At 37.3% G+C, this 17,688-nt stretch overlaps 1 protein-coding gene across 12 annotated transcripts in view; it reads right to left on the minus strand.

The window, feature by feature from the left end:
• Positions 1–17,688, minus strand: part of SPOCK3 (SPARC (osteonectin), cwcv and kazal like domains proteoglycan 3) — a 407,001-nt gene that overhangs the window by 28,206 nt on the left and 361,107 nt on the right. For 7 of the 12 annotated variants that reach the window (XM_072725012.1, XM_072725006.1, XM_072725004.1 and 4 more), the window contains one exon: positions 5,678–5,824. In XM_072725012.1, the coding sequence (XP_072581113.1) occupies positions 5,678–5,824 (147 nt within the window). The remainder of the gene's footprint in view (positions 1–5,677; positions 5,825–17,688) is intronic. The other 5 variants (XM_072725008.1, XM_072725010.1, XM_072725007.1 and 2 more) reach the window with 1 other exon arrangement.

The raw sequence follows: 17,688 nt of genomic DNA on the forward strand, positions 1-17,688 counted from the left end.
ATTGCTAACATCACTATGGAAAACAGTATGGACATTCTTAAAAAAAATAAAAATAAAAGTACCATATGATCCAATAATTTCACAAAGGTATTTACCCAAAGTATACAAAACATCAGTTCAGGACCCTGGGTGGCTCAGAGGTTAAGGGTCTGCCTTCAGCCCAGGGCGTGATCCCGGAGACCGGTATTGAGTCCTGCATTGGGCTCCCTGCATGGAGCCTGCTTCTCCCTCTGCCTCTGCCTGTGTCTCTGCCTCTCTCTCTGTGTCTCTCATGAATAAATAAATAAAATCTTTAAAAAAACAAAACAAAACATCAGTTCAAAGAGATAGATGCACCCTTATATTTACTGCATTATCTATAAGAGCCAAGATATGTAAGCAACCTATGTTCATGATCTAGAAGATGTTATACTAAGTGAAATGAGTCAGACTGAGTAAGAAAAATACTATATGATTTCACTTACTTATGGAATCTAAAGAATGAAATAAACAAAAATCAAAACAGATCTAAAAATATAGAAAACAAACCAATGGTTCCCAAAGGACTGGGAGGTGATGGGCTGGACAAAATGGGTAAAGGGAAGTGGGAAGTACAGGCTTCCAGTTATGGAATAAACAAGTCATGGGAATCAGAGATACAACATATGGAATATAGTCGGTAGTAATTTAATAGTGATGTTTGGGACACATGGTAGGTACACTTCTGGGGAACCTAATGTCATGTATAAAGAAGTTGAATCACTATGTTGTACACCTAAAAATAATGTAACATTGTAGGTCAACTATACTTTTTTTTTTTTTTGTAGGTCAACTTTACTTAAAAAAATGTATTAAAAATATAATAACCCAAATCCTTTAAAAATTCAATTAGCATAAGTTAAATAAACTTTTGTAAAAGAAACTAGTTTAATATGTTTTTTTAGTAAAAAAAAAACAAAAAACTGGGACGCCTGGGTGGCTCAGCTGTTGAGCATCTGCCTTTGGCTCAGGGTGTGATCCCAGGGTCCTGGGATTGAGTTCCATATTGGGCTCCCCATGGGGATCCTGCTTTTCCCTCTGCCTGTGTCTCTGCCTCTCTCTCTCTCTCTCTCTCTCTCTGTCTCTCATGAATAAATAAATAAAACCTTAAAAAATGTAATAAAAAACTGTATCTTCAGAGTTATCAGCATTACATATAATGTAAGCATACATTTATATTCTATTGGAACATATTTGTCCTAAATTTAAATAGGTATATTGATTCAATAAGTTAGCATTATATCTACTAGAGAAATTTAAATTTATGTACTGTTTGCCTCTAATTTTTATGATTCACACTAATTTTGTAGTTTCATTTTTATATATTTGGGTCTGTTAATAAACATGTTCATTTTTGCAACTTAAAAAGCTACATATAAAAAAAAGCTACATATAAAATATTGATATGGTTATAAAAAGTATAAAATATATATTTATAAATCCGCATAATCTGCAAAATGCTAATGCATAACAGTTCAAAATTATCTACTTCATAGTTTTCTATATAAAATAAAAATTACTGTAATTTAAAATGATAATCTCTATATAAGTAATACTCTAGTAGGAAAAAATAATGATATAAGCAACTTGATATGCAAGGTATGCAAGATATGACTTTGTTAAAAAACATAGTTTTATTCTAAAATAAAATTACTGTTACAAAAATGCATAAGACCAAATGGTATATGAATACAAATAATTATAAAAGGATCCCTGAAACTATTTCCATGGTCAGGGCTCACTAATATTTGAAAGGTTTATTATATAAAAAAATTAAAATGAGTATCAAATATTATACAGATGTAAAACTAAAATTTTGTTTCTCTTTTAAAAATTACAAATTTTTCTTGGATTATTGGTCTTTTCTTAACCAGAAATTGTGATAACAGGTTTTCTTTGTCTTCTGGGTAATCTCCTATGGCAAACATTCTGTGTTTTATCAGAATATGTTTCTGTGCTTTATGTTGACTTTATTGTTATATCTTTATTATAAAAGTCACTCAGTTTTCTTACTGTCATATTGAAAACTCATAGCTCAATTATGGATGCTTACAAGAAAGACATTTAGTTCTAAGTAATAAAGAAAGATTGACAATAAAATGTTGATGAATATATTGGGCAAGTGCAGTAAAATTAAATATAGGAGTGATAATATTACTATCAGATGAGGTGAAATCTGTGCAAAAAAAGCAGTAAGTAGAATATGGTATCATAAAATAAAGTGATAAGCATAATTTATTAATGTATAGATCATAAATAAATCTATATATTTAAAAAATAGAGTAGCAAGCACACATAGCAAAAACTCCCCAAAATACTAGAAGGAATGATTAAAAACAATTATAATGGAAGTCATCAATATACCTTCCTTAAAATTGAACTTGTAAGTTGATATAACTAGTGGTTTCCCGGGTGTATGTGTGCTGTTTTGTTTGGTGCTCTGTACTGAATTGTGTCCTCCCAAAAATGCATATGATGAAGTCCTATCCCCTAGCTGGATGGCATTTGGAGATGGGCCTTTGGGGGCAGTTGGTCATGAAGGTGGAGCCTACGTGAAGGGATCGGTGCCTTAATAAGAAAAGACCCTAGAGAGATCCTTTTCTGATTCCGCCATGAGAAAAGATATCTACAAGCAGGAACCCAGCCCTCTCCAGAATCCAGTCTGCCAGCACCATGATGTAGGACTTCCCAGTCTCCAGAATTCTTGAAATGTCAACTGTTTAATCCATCTAGTCTATAGTATTTTATTAGAGTGGCCTGAGCTGAATGAGTCATTTTATATCGTTTTGCTGTATGAAAGTTCTCCCCCACTAATATTTTATGTTCAAATTCACTACTAATCAAGGAAATGCAAATGAGATTAATAATGAACTATTACAGCATGCTCACCAGAATGGAAACGTTAAAAAGAATGGTAATGCTTTTGCTGCCAGAGATGAAGACAAAAGTTAACTCACATGTTTTGCAGTTAGAAATTAGAAATACCTTAAGATTTTTATTATTTTTTTTTTGCAAAGCAACCTACAACATCTATTATCATTTATTATTTGAAATGCATGCACATGTTGACCCATCACTTCCACTTCTTGGAATCTTTCTTAGAAATAAAAGCATAACAATCAGCTGCAGAATTGGTCGTCATGGAGAAAATAATGGAAGCAATAAACAATCATTCTTAAGAGGAAAACTGTGATTAAATTGTGGTACATCCAGGTAATGCAACATTTTGATGGTTCTTTGTTTCTTCCATTCATACTAGTATTTTTTTTTTTTTAGCAGTGCTATGTATCAAACTACTCTACTCCTATAATACAATGGTCAGTAAAGATTTCTCAGAGAATCCGAATAAACACGTAGATTACTACTGCAGTAGATACTGAGAAATGCTGTGAAGGAAAAATAAAAATACGAAGGAAATGGAATATAATACCGTGGGTCAGTTCACAAATTAAGTATGATTGAGTCAGGAAAGAACACACTCGGATGATGTACAGATCTGAGGAATTGAGGCAGTCGCCATTTTTCTTCTAGTGATTTGTCTTATCTGTCCGAATGGATTTCGTCTCTTACTTCTAGTTGGCCTCTGACCATTTCAAGTAGTAAAAATAATCCTATGTCCAGTTTTTCACTTACTTTCCAAAGATATTCAGCTACTTATGAGTTTCTTGTAAATAACCCACTATATCAAGAGTGCCTCATTTCTTGAAACAAGAAGCCGGAAAGGGAAATGGTATTTATGAATGTGTACAATTAACCAGGCACTGTGCTAAGTGTTCTAGGAGCTCTCGTTTTATCCATCTCCAATTACGGGAGAGATTACTAGTCTTAAGTTTAAAGGAGAAATTTGAGATCAAGAAATACAAATATTCAAGTCTGGGAATTGGTAGGATAGGTGTAGACATGGATTTTTAAGATCAATATGTAAGGGTCTGGAACAAACTTTTACCTCACCCCAGATGTGTTTGCTTTATGAATACAGGGACAAACAAGCTCTGTTGTTCCTATTAAGTAAGGTTGTTCATTTTAGCTATAACAAGGCATCCAAAAAATTAACATCTGGCAAAAATGTAATCAATAATTCCAAAGACACACCTGAGAAATACTCCTACAGGGTAGGGGAATACTATAATCTCTTTCTGAAGTTCATGAGAAGAAACATATACATCGTCATCACATGTTCGAAGATTGTTATGTCTATCAGTGATAGCTGAGCTTAGTTAAAAAGAATTATTAAATTAGTTAAGAACCTATATCAGATTCATAAATACAAAAGGTTGAGATTCTAGAAAATCCCTTGATGAGAAAAAAAAAAAAAGAGGTATTTGGGGACCATAGAGAATGGATAACCATGACCATCTATGAGGTGATTTTGTTAGAAAGTGCTATCGAGGGGACACCTGGGTGGCTCAGTGGTTGGGCGTCTGCCTTTGGCTCAGGGCATGACCCCTGGGGTCCTGGGATCGAGTCCCGCATTGGGCTCCCCGCATGGAGCCTGCTTCTCCCTCTGCCTGTGTCTCTGCCTCTCTCTCTGAGTCTCTCAGGAATAAATAAATAAATAAAATCTTAAGAAAAAAAAAGAAAGTGCTATTTGAGGATTGCAAAGTAGAGTGAATGGGTCATGTCACAGTGAACAAAGAAGGGCACACACTTGGGACTTGGTCAACTACAAGATGCTGCTTCTAATTATTGCCCCACCACCTCTTCTTATATTTCAGAGCAAATACTTCAATCTTTGAAGCCTCTCAGATTAAGCTCATATTTCAATATCTTTCTTTTACATGTATTAAATGTGTAATGATATTTTTTTATAAATGAAAAATATAGAATTAAAGTTCATACAATTTTCATAGCAAGTGCTTTACTTCAATTGCCATTTCCTACTTCTAAGGAGTTAGAAAACACTCTGAGGAAATTATACAGATGACAAAAGATTCATATAATCTTCATATAGCTTATTTTCTTCTTTTTAAAATGAATTTGATTTGCACTGTGTTGTTGAAAGCTCTCTTGTCTACTGGCTTTGTTGGGTCAAAGTAGAAATGCCTGCAGAGTCATCATGGAAACACAGTGGTTTAGCGCCTGCCTTTGGCCCAGGGCGTGATCCTGGAGACCCGGGATCGAATCCCATGTCGGGCTCCTGGTGCATGGAGCCTGCTTCTCCCTCTGCCTGTGTCTTTGCCTCTGTGTGTGTGTGTGTGTGTGTGTGTGTGTGTGACTATCATAAATAAATTAAAAAAAAATTAAAAAAAAAAAAGAAAGGGTAGCCTGTGTGTGTGTGTGTGTGTGTGGGGGGGGACTAATTGTATCTGTAAAACTCTCAAGTGCACGAACAATCTTACCTTTATCTCTAGTGTTGTTGAATTCTTTATCAACTGCTATCAAAACTGAAAAATATTCCTACTCTTTCACTTCAACTGGAAGTATCCCGTCTCTGAGGGGATATGTCTTTTTTTTTTTTTAACCAATCAGAGTTGTCACAAATGTTTTATTTCCTTGCAAAATACTATGAGTGTGCTTGGAAGTAATAGCAATGTTCTGATTTTTGTTCAGCACCTAAGCAAAGAATAAATTTTGAAATATGTGTTTTGATCTAAGTGATTCATTGGAAATAAAGTTCCATGTCAAAGACAATGGCACATGTCATATTTAGAAATCTTACTGCTTCTCTCAGGCCTCAGTAATGCTTTTGTCTTCTTGTTTTGGCTTCCACTTTCATGAAGGGCCTTGAACCAGTCCCGCAATCTGTTTGCCACTTCTCTGAACTCCAGGTCACTGCATGCTGAAAACAAAGAGAAACAACACAAATCTTGAATGATAATTTAGCATAATGCCAATGCTAGTTCTCAAATTATTTCAATAACTGAAAAGTGACAGTAATAAAAGAAAGAAATGTAGTACAATTGTGTTTCAGCTTTTTTAAAATGAAAATTAAATATATGTTTCAAATATAACGAGAGGTAATATAATGATGACATTTTGTCCAATAAAGGGAGATTATTAGTGGAGGTCTACTTCTACTCCTCAGTGGGATATGGCACTTGATGGAACGTTCTTATTGCTAATATCACATAAATTCAGTCTTAATATTTGTACACTGAACACTTTTGTTATGGTAAGAAGGTAGATGATCTGGGGAAATAATGGGCTGAAAATCCAAAATGAATACTTACACATTTATTATAGGCCAGAGCTATTATGTGTTATGATTTTATAAATCTGCATTAGTATATTAAATCCAGGTTATATATAACCCTATATATATTTTTTTGAGCATAGAAAATGAAAAGCTATCTTATTTAACATCAGAAATGGTTGTAAAATATTTAAGAAAATAATATAAATTTCTGTTTTAAGAATAAAGTGTTAGTGAACTTTGACATTTGGAACTTGAATTAATTCATTTAAAAATAAATGAATGTATTTAACAATAAATGAATTAATTCATTTATTTAACCAATAATATACCACTACCAATAATTATATTCTCTAGAATAGTCTCTACAATAAAGAGTAGTAGAATATTATAGATATGTATCTGTATGTATGTGTGTGAGAGATGAATGATAAAATATGGTGTGTCAAATTTAGTCCTTTGTTGCCAAAATATTTTGAAAATATAAGAAATACTTATTTACATTGTTTAGAGGACATCACTACTGTGGGTGTAACTCTTCTGCAAGTAGCATATATGTGATTTCCTGAACTGACTGCAAGCACTCTTTAATAGTACTCTTGTTCATTTTGCTAAAAAAGAATAACTTACATGCTGATTTATAAATGTCACATCACATTTAGTATAAACTACATACATTACATATGTATTCTACATAAAAAACATGCATGACTTAATTTAACAAATGGAATATTATATGATGCAATAAAATTTAAGACCATTTTCTAGAATTAAAGAGAATCAAATTCCAGATTAACAGGACCTTCCAAGTACCCAGTAGGATGGGTGAGCCACACTGGTAATGCATTCTGATATTTTAGGACAGTAGAAGCAAAAAAGAAGATCCCACAAGTTGCCATGGGGGGAGAGTGACAAAAATCTCATAAACAAAGAATGAAGAATCAGAATGTCTGCATTTTTCATTAGCAACATTGGCAATCAGAAAGACAGCTGAAAAACTGCTTCGGAAGTCTATATCCAGAAAAATCAGCTGAGAGAATTAGCTAAAGAGATGTGCTAACGTACAATACTTAAAAAAATAACCACCCCCTTAACATTTCTTTAGGAAGCTACTAGGGGATGTGACACCCCAGACACAGAACTAGGAAAGAGGGTGGCCGAGACACAGGAAATAAAAGATTTAAGAGAGAAGTGAAAGTAATGTTTCGAATGATGGTGAAGAGGAATCCCAGAATACATGTTGTGTGCCAAGCATAGAGGCAGATGGCAGTAGGTTTGAAAATCCTTGGTGAGGACGTACAGAATTCATCACTATCCCTTCTTCATTCGGGAAAACAGTGCCCTATAGTGAGAGTCCCAGGAAGCATCACTTTTCCTGATAAGGACTACGACGGCTGAGACTGAACGGTAAGGCCACATGAGGTGCACTCCTGGGTGAACGGTTACCCTCCAGCCCGGTATCCCTGTTTAAACAAACATGTAGGCAAGAGTCTTCTGATGTCATAAACTGTTTTGCTACAGAAAACAACACCCGCCTGAAAAAGAGGGATTCTTCTCTGTACACATGTACACATTACCTGCCTCTGGAAGGATATTTAGACATAAAGCGGGTAAGCCTGATTATCTCCAGTCCAACCAACTGGATGAACATAGGAAAATGGTATGAGAGAGTCTTATTTTTACCATTCATTTTTTTTTCCTTTTGAGTTGTGTGCTACACACCTGTATTAATATTCGAAAATAAATTTAAAATCAAAATTTCTTTTAAAAATCAATTACCATGCATTATCCCTTGACCTACCAATTCCTTTCCTTGGAATTATCTCCCAGCATACTACATGCATACTGACTGATTCAAATTGTACAATACCATTTATTCAGCATGTTTATAACAAGGAGTTACAGTTGTTAACAAAACCGTCCATGAGCTGTGGCCTGGTGAGATTGGTTAGATATATCCATCCAGTGAAGCTGTATAAATGAATGAAGCTCATAAATGGAGTTTACAAGCTTACTATGTGCTGATATAGACATCAACACACAATACAGCTTTTGGTGAAAAAAATAAAAAGATGAGAAGGTAAGAGTGTGTTTTGTATGCTTGCATTTGTGTGAAAAGGAAGGAAAAATGCATTTGTTTATATATGCTTAAAATATGTCTGAAAATACACATAAGAGATTGGGGAACATTGTCACCTCTGTAATGAGAATGGGGGAGGTATAAATTACCCAGATTTTGCCCATACATAAGTACATTTATACTTTTAAGAGTTAAAGCATGTGTTTTTAATCTAAGACTTAAAGCATATTAATGCATTAACTACTTTAAGCAAATGAGCATTTAAAGATGAATTTTAATTCTTCAATTCCTTTACCCATCTTATGTTTTTTCAGACGCTCAACCGTTGAGCCCCCCAGACATCCCACTAGTATTGTGTCCACCTAAGTTTAGGAAATTGAGGCACTGAGATCTGTAGAGTGAATCTGCCTGAGGTCAGATAGGTAAGGGGCAGAGCCACATGATGAATTTAAAACATGGAATTCAGAGTCTACGGCTTTAATCCTTATAGCAAATCCTTATAGCAAATCAATAATAGTAACAGCAAGAACAAGAAACTAGTATGCTCCAACCTAGACCAAATAAGCAGTATTTCACTCAAAGCTTACACATTTCCATTTCAGTAAGTTATGATTACAGTGAGATGATCATCACTGCGAAGATACACAGTGTTAGAACACATTCTTGGAAGACAATAACACAAAACCTACATAAACACATCTCTTGGCTCTAAAGGAATTGTGTACCTCAAGTCCAAATTTTAAAGCCAAATAAAAACATCACAGGATCTTACTGAAAAATAAGCTACAGTATATGCCACCACACGTTCTGGAGTAGTTAACGAGAGCCCCAGATGGAGGCTACTCAATGACACTTGCCTTTTCTGCTTCTTCTGATGTTTTTAGGGCGGCTACAATGGTGTCATTATTTTTTATAAGTCGCGAAACTGTCCTTGTCATAGACACAAAGGAGGAAATGCCTCGCTCAAACAACATAGAAACATAGCTTTACTTACAGGATGGCATTTCTACTTCACTGGTTACCAAACCTTTGTTGCAGACATGTTCCAATTGGAACATGACCAGTCAGGTCTCACCCTTGAAGCGTCTAGAAGTCATCAGTGATTTACTACTGTTCTCTTCCAGAAGAAGTCAACTAATGTCTTCATATTTTCCAACAGTTCTACTACATGGATTCTTTTTCTAGAGATAATATCTTGCATTTATACAGCATGAAATGCCTCTAATGAGGCTTTACATTTGATTTTAATATCAAGTCTGGAAGATTAGGTTAAGGATTATTATGGCTTTTTTATAGCTTTGGAAACTGGGACATAGAAGTTAAATGACTGTTCTAAATTTTATAGCCAATAGGGAACTAATTTGATTGATGCTCACTGATCTCATTGCATTTGTACTCAGGAATAAATAACAATAATAAATAATAATGTAATAAATATGGGTTTAAACTAAATTTGAAGAAAGGTAAATTTCAACACAAGGTTCTTGAATTGTGTCAAATTATTAATAATTATTGTCAATTTATTAATTAGAGCATGGTGTTATATAAAGCAAATGCATGAAAAGGAAAGAAGCCTTGGAAAAGTTATACATGTATTTATACTTGTGTACACAAAGGTACACAATCACATATTGGGCAAGTTAAAATACATACCAGAATGGGTGGAGATAAAACCAAAAAAAAAAAAAAAACAAAACAAAACATTTCTAGAATGTAAAAAAAAAGCAATAGAGGGAGATGAGAGAGGAAGAACATAAAAGAGTAGGAGACATGGAGGATTAGGTCAATATTTGACTTACAGAAATTATTAAGAGAGGAAGAAGAATTTGAAATTGATAAAATCATCTTAAAATATAGAAAATCATTCCTATAAGAAGAGAGGTTTTGGAGAAAGGGGGATCACTGAGCTCCTAACTGAATGAATTAAACATACACACATACACGGACTGAGACATCTTTTAAAATTTAGCTTATGAAATGTAATAAAAAGATTATAAGAGCCTTCGGGAAGAAAACAAAAATAATCACACAAAAAGAAAACAAAAGGTTATTATCAAAGGCAAAGAATCCGTACCCCAAAAATCATTAGCAATAATGGATTACAGAGGAACCCGACGCAAGCCTTCAAAATTCCAAGCACAATGGATTTTAATCGAGTTCTCATATCTATCGGTGTGAAGAAAACAGGACATAATAAAAGCCTTTTCAGGTGTGTAAGAACTCAGATTTTTTGCGTTCCATGCCACCATGAGAATGGGCTGCAACAAAACATAAGGAAATGAAGCAAAAGACGTGAGAGTCACAACAGAGGCACTGGATTCAAGAAAAACTTCGCACACTAGTGCAACTCCTCGTGTTGCGCACGTGAGGATGGGCCGAGGCTGGTGGACGGCTAGAGGGAGAGAGGGATTGGACAGGAGCCCCATGGACGGCTTGCAGAAGTCAGAGTCACGGTAAGGCAGTTGGGATGTGACCCAGGAGAGCACATTTAAGAGTGATGCTGGTGATATTCTCCGTTGAGAAAGAAAAAGATGTATTTTTTTACAGCTAGAATAATTCTAGCATAAATCATCACTTCCAGTGAACAATAGTCACATCGTCACGACTCTGTAGAAACTCTTCATACACAAATCGACTCACCGAATTGAAGCACTTACGGAAGCCCTAAGCGCGGTCATGGACTATCACTTAAGTGTTACCAACTTTGGCAACCAACAGGCCAGTGACCGGGGCCAGAAACCAGGGGCAGACCTGAGGACACTTAGGGGGAAACACGGCCACGCTTATGTCCTCCTTTTACAGAATGAGGAGGTAAAAGGTACCTATGGAATTGGAAACTGATGGTTAGACGTTTTTGTTTTTGATTTTTTTTTTTTACTAATGTTTTTGCTTTTTAAATTGTAATCAGTGGAAAACTAAGAGGAGCCCTGTAATTATTTTGGAAAGTGGGAGGGAAGTGAAATTCATCCTCATTTATCAAAGCAGAGAATCTAAAGGTAATGTTTGAAGTTGATAAATAGCTATTTCACAAGTTGGCTAATCACCAGATGGGGAAAAACCAGCAACGCCTAAACACGATTAGCTCCGTGGCCCAGGGGAGGGATGACAAGCGAGGGGGGCAGGAGGCTGATTGTTGACTTGCATTATGATCCCTCCCCTACGTGTTACCTCTGTAACCCTAGAACGCCAGCTTGGGGGGTCCCCCCACGGCCTGCACTGTTTCTCTCCTTCGTGGAAGCTGCTGGCCAACACCACTTGCATTTCCTAGGCAGGAGAGCTGAGGGCGGACAGTTAACGGTTATTGATCGTACTCATTAAGTCAAACATTGAGGTGTTCGTTTCCTTTATAACATCCACTGGCTCAGAGAATTTCTTACGTCATTTCAAATCATAGTATTTGGGGGCAAAGCTGGGACTCCTCATTCAGAACAACCTCTATTATGTTCAACTAGCGTCTCTTCCTTACCAATGCACAATAAAAGATACCAGGGTCAGACAGGTCTACACAAGGATCCTGGGTATCCAGCATCCAGGTGTTTGACATCACTCAGGAAATCAAGAAGGGTGAGAATTGATGGAAAGACACCAAGCACAGGTCCAAGACATTTCACTTGTAGAGGCCCTCATCCGTAGCGTATATTAAAAGTACTATTTTAGGTATCAAGTCTTTGAAAATGTTTCTCGTGATTGTGCAAGTTAATTTTCTTTTGCCAACATTAACTCGTTTAATTTGAAATTGGCAATGCTGTCTCTGAAAGCATTGGGCAAGGCGAGAGAGAATTCTTGCCAAATCAAAAACCACACGCTTTCTGAGATTTAATTAGTTTTAATTTTTTAAACATTTTATTTATTTGAGAGAACGAAAGTGCAAATGGCGGGGGGGAGGAGGAGCAGAGGGAGGGAGAGAGAGCGGGAGAAGGAGAGTCCTGGCTAAGGAGAGGCCTTACGGGTGGGGAGCGGGGCCGGGGCCGGGGTACCGGGGTGGGTGCTGGATCCCAGGACCCTGAGGTCATGACCTGAGCTGAAAATATTTAGCCAACTGAACAACCCAGGTACCCCTTAATTAATTTTATAATTATAAAATTTAAAAATTAATGAGGTTGACATGTTTATAACTACTGAGCATTCTAGTTTTGATATTTTTTTCATTTGGTATTTGAGGGACAATAATATTTTCCCAAGTCTCACTTTCATGTGCTCTTACATTTTACCTGGTACTACACTCTGCCTTTTACCAGTAAATAAATAAATAACTAAACAAACAAACAAATAAATAAATAAATAAATAAATAAATAATAAAAAATAAAAAAATAAAAAATAAAATAAACTGCTGAATGCTCTTGGTATGCTTAGCCTGTAACATACTTATGTAATTAAATAAGACCATCATTTATCAAGGAAGAACACTGACATCTGTCACTGTGAGTTTTTCATCAAGGCAACATTACGTAGTAAGAAGCTCAGATCTAAATACAGCCTCGCAGGCGGAGAGGGGCTGGGAGATGTTCAGACGGGGGCAGGAAAGCCCACACGTAGTCGTGTCCTAACCTACGAGGATGTTAGAGGTTTTGTTTCACGAGTAGGTTTACGCCAACCGACTACTGCGTCCCCATTAGGCTGGACTCATAAGGTTTTAAACAATCTTTCTCAAATCATCATTCATTCTTGCTCAATGTCAAAAAATAATGACATAAACTACTCAAACATATTTGCTGTCTCTGCCCACCCACCACCCCCTCCCCACCCCAACCAGGTGCTTTTGGTTAAGAAGAGGTTTTCCTGATTTGCAATGAAGTGAAGAATGAATCATCGCCCACATCTCACTGCTGGGGAAGAAAGACATTTGCCCTCAGCCCTTCGTACAGATTCTGAGCATGTCCCTGACGGGACCGGTTGGTATGTGGATTCGGGCCAATGACAACCCCCAGAAAACAGCTATTCCATGGGGAAAGGGCTTCAGGTTGCCTCCATGTGGGTTTTTCTTTAAAAGTCCAAGTCTATCACACAAGGAAAAGGCCAACCAGCTCGTCTCTCAACATCAATCCTGTCCTCTCATCCCACAGGCCATGAAAAGAAGAATGTAAGAGAAAAGGCTCAGAAGAGCATCCTGTTCACTTCAGCTTCAAAAGGGGCGCGAGAGTTGTTTTTACTGAACTCCACTTTTAAGTACTTGGGTGGGTGGGGGCCCCTGGGTGGCTCAGTGAAGCACCTGCCTTCTGCTCAGGTCCTGAGCCCGGGTCCTGACTGGGGCTCCTGCTCAGCGGGGAGCCCGCTTCTCCCTCTGCCCTCTCCCCTCCCCTGCTTGTGTTCTCTCTCTCAAATAAATAAAATCCTTTTTTTTAAAAAAAGTATTTGGGTACAGATAATCTATTCTTGAAGTATCCTTATTTTTTATATCTAACTGTGCCAGCACATAAAGATGTGATTAATAAATATTTGATGGATAAATGGCCCAGATTTCCACATTTTTGAATGGCTTTATTACAAAACTCTGTATATTTGCTTTATTTGATCTTTTCTTTTTCACTCGGAATTCAGACAAAGATGCCTTCAAATATGTAGACAAAATTAAATTGCGTAATCCTGAAAAAGTTTTCAGCTTTTTTGTGTGTGCAAGACTTTTAGCTTATATGTTTTTAAGAATCTCCAGCATGTCTTTCTAGGCTCTAATCACCCACAATGACTGCTTCATGCTATATTTGAAAAGCCATTTGTGAGCTTTGTATTTGTTAGAGCATTTAAACTCCAGTTCTCATTAAATGATGACGAAACACACTTTTATTTTTTGTTTTTTTAAAAGTTATTTTTCAGAAGTATTAAACATCTTTTTTGAGATCTTAAAATCATTTTCCGATTACCAACCTAAGAGATGCCAATACTGCAGACATATAGATTTTATGACATATGTTAGTTAATAAGAATAAACACAAAACCATGTATTTAACACTATTACCAATACGTGGCCAATATTCAATATGTACTTTGCTTATCTGCTATGTAACTTTTGCACAGCTTAGACCGTGTCAGAGAAATAGTTTTTAATCTTACTCCTTTGTTTTACATTATAAAATGATAGTTTTCTCAGGTTATTAAAGCCTCTGACTGTAAAATATATGGTAGAGGCAAAAATTCCATTCTATGGCTATATAACATTAAAAATCCCCACAAATAAATATCATATATAAGAAATGCAACATTGCAATTTGTGTGTATATAAAAAGAACTAGGATAAGCTTTTATTCAACAATTATTGCTGTCTGTTTGAAAACTCTTAGAAAAGAAGTTATTTAGTTGTAGAATATGAACAAAGACACGGGAGAGAAGAGAAACTGGTTAGAAACTGATTTCTGTAAGATAGAAAGTTTTGACCTCACAAACCATTTTAAACCTATTTAAAATGTGCATTGTTTTACTTTTTATTTTATTTTTTTATATTTCATTCTTTGAGAAATTAGGTGGTGCAGATATGTGGTGATTTACACAGACTTAACCAAGGCTGCAAAATTTCTCCAGAACGAAACTAGCTTGAGTCACGCACTATTTTAGGACAATCCGACTCAAAATGAATCTAACGTGGGGTCTGCAGAAGAACTGACCCCACACGGTGAGACAAAGCGAGACCCCCGAACACCCCCCAGGAATATGCTCAAGTTTCAAAGGAAACGGCAGTTTCTTCATTCTGTTCGATTGTGAATTAGGTTCTGAGCATGAGTCTGGTGAGAATGTGAAAGGACAGGCCTCCGGGCCTCGAGGGTGACAAAACATAGAAGAAACACAAAGAACATCTAAATTAGAGAAAGTACAGGTTAGAGGAACAGAGAACATGGCCTAATAGATAAACGATGCTGGGCATCTGTGGGTGTTGGATGTTTTCTTCAAGAATCAATAATTCAGGACTGTAGGAGGAAATCCCCCAGCAGGGGTACAGATGTCAGAGACAGACAGGAGGGACGGGAGCAGCGCGGACCAGGCAAAGATCAGCCTGTCCCTGACATTTTGAAAAAAAAAAGAAAAAAAGAGATGTGTCACCAGAGGAAATGTAGAAGCTTCGCCTGAAACAAAGAGGAACTGAAATTTAAAGCAGAACATATGTGTAAATGGAGATGTATGCACATGCACACACACACACACACACGCACACACACGCACACACACGCACACACACGCACACACATGCACACACGCACACATGCACACACACAATGCACACACACTCACACACGCACACACATGCACACACGCACACATGCACACACGCAATGCACACACACTCACACACGCACACACACGCACACACACGCACACACACGCACACACGCACACACACGCACACACACACATGCACACACGCCCACACACATGCACACACACGCACACACATGCACACACGCACATGCACACACGCACACACACGCACACACGCACATGATGGCCTAATTACAGAAGGACCTGTAGATAAGTCTCATTCCAAAGCCGGGTCCGACTTAAATAGCTCAGTTGGACATTCCTTCAGGCATTACCTGGAGATCCTATTAGACACCTGTTAGGATCTGGGGGAGATCCCGTTAGACCAGGGTGCTCGTGTCCCCCCACACAGAAGCTCCAAGCCGGGGATTTGCCCTTCGGCTCCTCTGCCACAGATCTAAGCACACCCAGGGGCACAGCCCATCCACACCGTAGACACCAGTTCCTTACGGAGCCGTATTTGGGCCCGTGTGTGGGGTGCCTTCAGGTCCTGCTAAAATTTGGAAGTGATGAATCATGGAAGGGAAGCCACGAGGCGTCAGCATTGTTATAAATCACAGTTTTATTGAAACATGAGCTACGGTTTCTATGGCCATTAAAGAATATTGATGTTCACAAGTGTATGTGAAACTTTCTGATTCATACATACTTTTCCTTTTGAGGAGCAGCCGAAGGATTGAGGTGTTTTATTTTATTTTATTTTATTTTATTTTATTTTATTTTATTTTATTATTATTTTATTTATTTATTTATTTATTTATTTATTTATTTATTTATTTATTTTTGTTTGAGGTGTTTTATTCCGCGAGTCCTTCTGCTGAGACCTTAGAGGGCACGTGTTGAATGGATGAGTCTCCACGCAGGCACCTGGGCAGGAGAGCCCCACGATGCACTGCCTGCTGACACGCAGTGACACTTAGGGTCTTAAACAGGGCTCTCTGACAAGCAGGAGCAGCAAGGGACGGGATCAGGCGACACAGTAGCATTCTAGGCAAATGTCTCAAAGATGACAAACTTTGCTAGAATATTTAATGTCGTACACAACACAGATAAATCCATTCCCCTTAGACGAGGAGGAGAACAAATATCAAGCTGTGTCAACACTTTTTAAGCTAAAGCATTTGAATCAATTGTGTCGGAGACTTCAAATACCTGCTGATATTTCCTGGGTTTTAGCGGGTATTTTCTATTAACGGAACATTACACTAAAGCTTAAACTTATCTTTGACATTTAGTAATAATATAGCCAAAAAGGCTATGAGTGTCTCATGCCCAGAGTTATTAATTTGTATTCCTGGGAGGAACAATGAGCTATTTATCCAACTCATCTCAATATGTAAAGGATTATTTCTCTTCTTTTATTAAATGCAGATTAACTGAAGAGTTAATCATAGAAAAAAAATGGACTAATTTTGGTAACCACCCCATACTCATGTGGAAACCACAGACCATGGAATACTCTATAACACTGAAAGGACGATGGGTTTCACCAGCAGTTTCTGCACAATGAGGGGCTTTAGGATTATTTTCACTGGTGACGGCTGGGTGCAACACCACATCGTGACCTCCTGTTGGGTTTGAGGACCCCGCTGGGCCACGTGACCTAAAGAAAATGCTTAGCAGGTGTATTGTGTTTCCAGCGCTGCCATGATAAAATACTATAGACCGGGTGGCTTAAACAACATACATTGATTTTCTCACATTTTGGAAGATTCCTCACATTTTGGAAGATTTTCTCACATTTTGGAAGTCCCAACCAAGGTGTTGCCAGGTTTGGTTCCTTCTAAGGAGAGATGTCCTTGGCTTGCAGATGGCTGCCTTCTCACCATGGCCCCCATGGTCACCCACAATCTGTGTCAAATGTGTCCTCATTCTTCTCTTTGTATAAGGACACTGGTCACATAGGATCCGGGCCCACCAATATGACCTTATTTTGCCTTAATCACCTCTTTAAGGATTCTCTCTCCAAAGATAGTCATATTCTGAGGTACTGGGAATTAGGACTTCTACATCCGTGAACTGTGAGGGACACAAGTCAGGCTGTAACAGTAGACACTCACTGAGCTGATGGCACATTATCATGGCATCACAGAATCTAATTCAGATCACCCCAAAAGCACAAGATGAAGGTCAAAAAGCTCTTCTCAGATGTGTGTTTTCAAGTATATTTAAAATCTCTCTAGATTTCTGCCTTTTAAACATTAAATATCC

The sequence above is a fragment of the Vulpes vulpes genome, chromosome 10, assembly GCF_048418805.1.
Source record: "Vulpes vulpes isolate BD-2025 chromosome 10, VulVul3, whole genome shotgun sequence".
Classification (NCBI taxonomy): Eukaryota; Metazoa; Chordata; class Mammalia; order Carnivora; family Canidae; genus Vulpes; species Vulpes vulpes.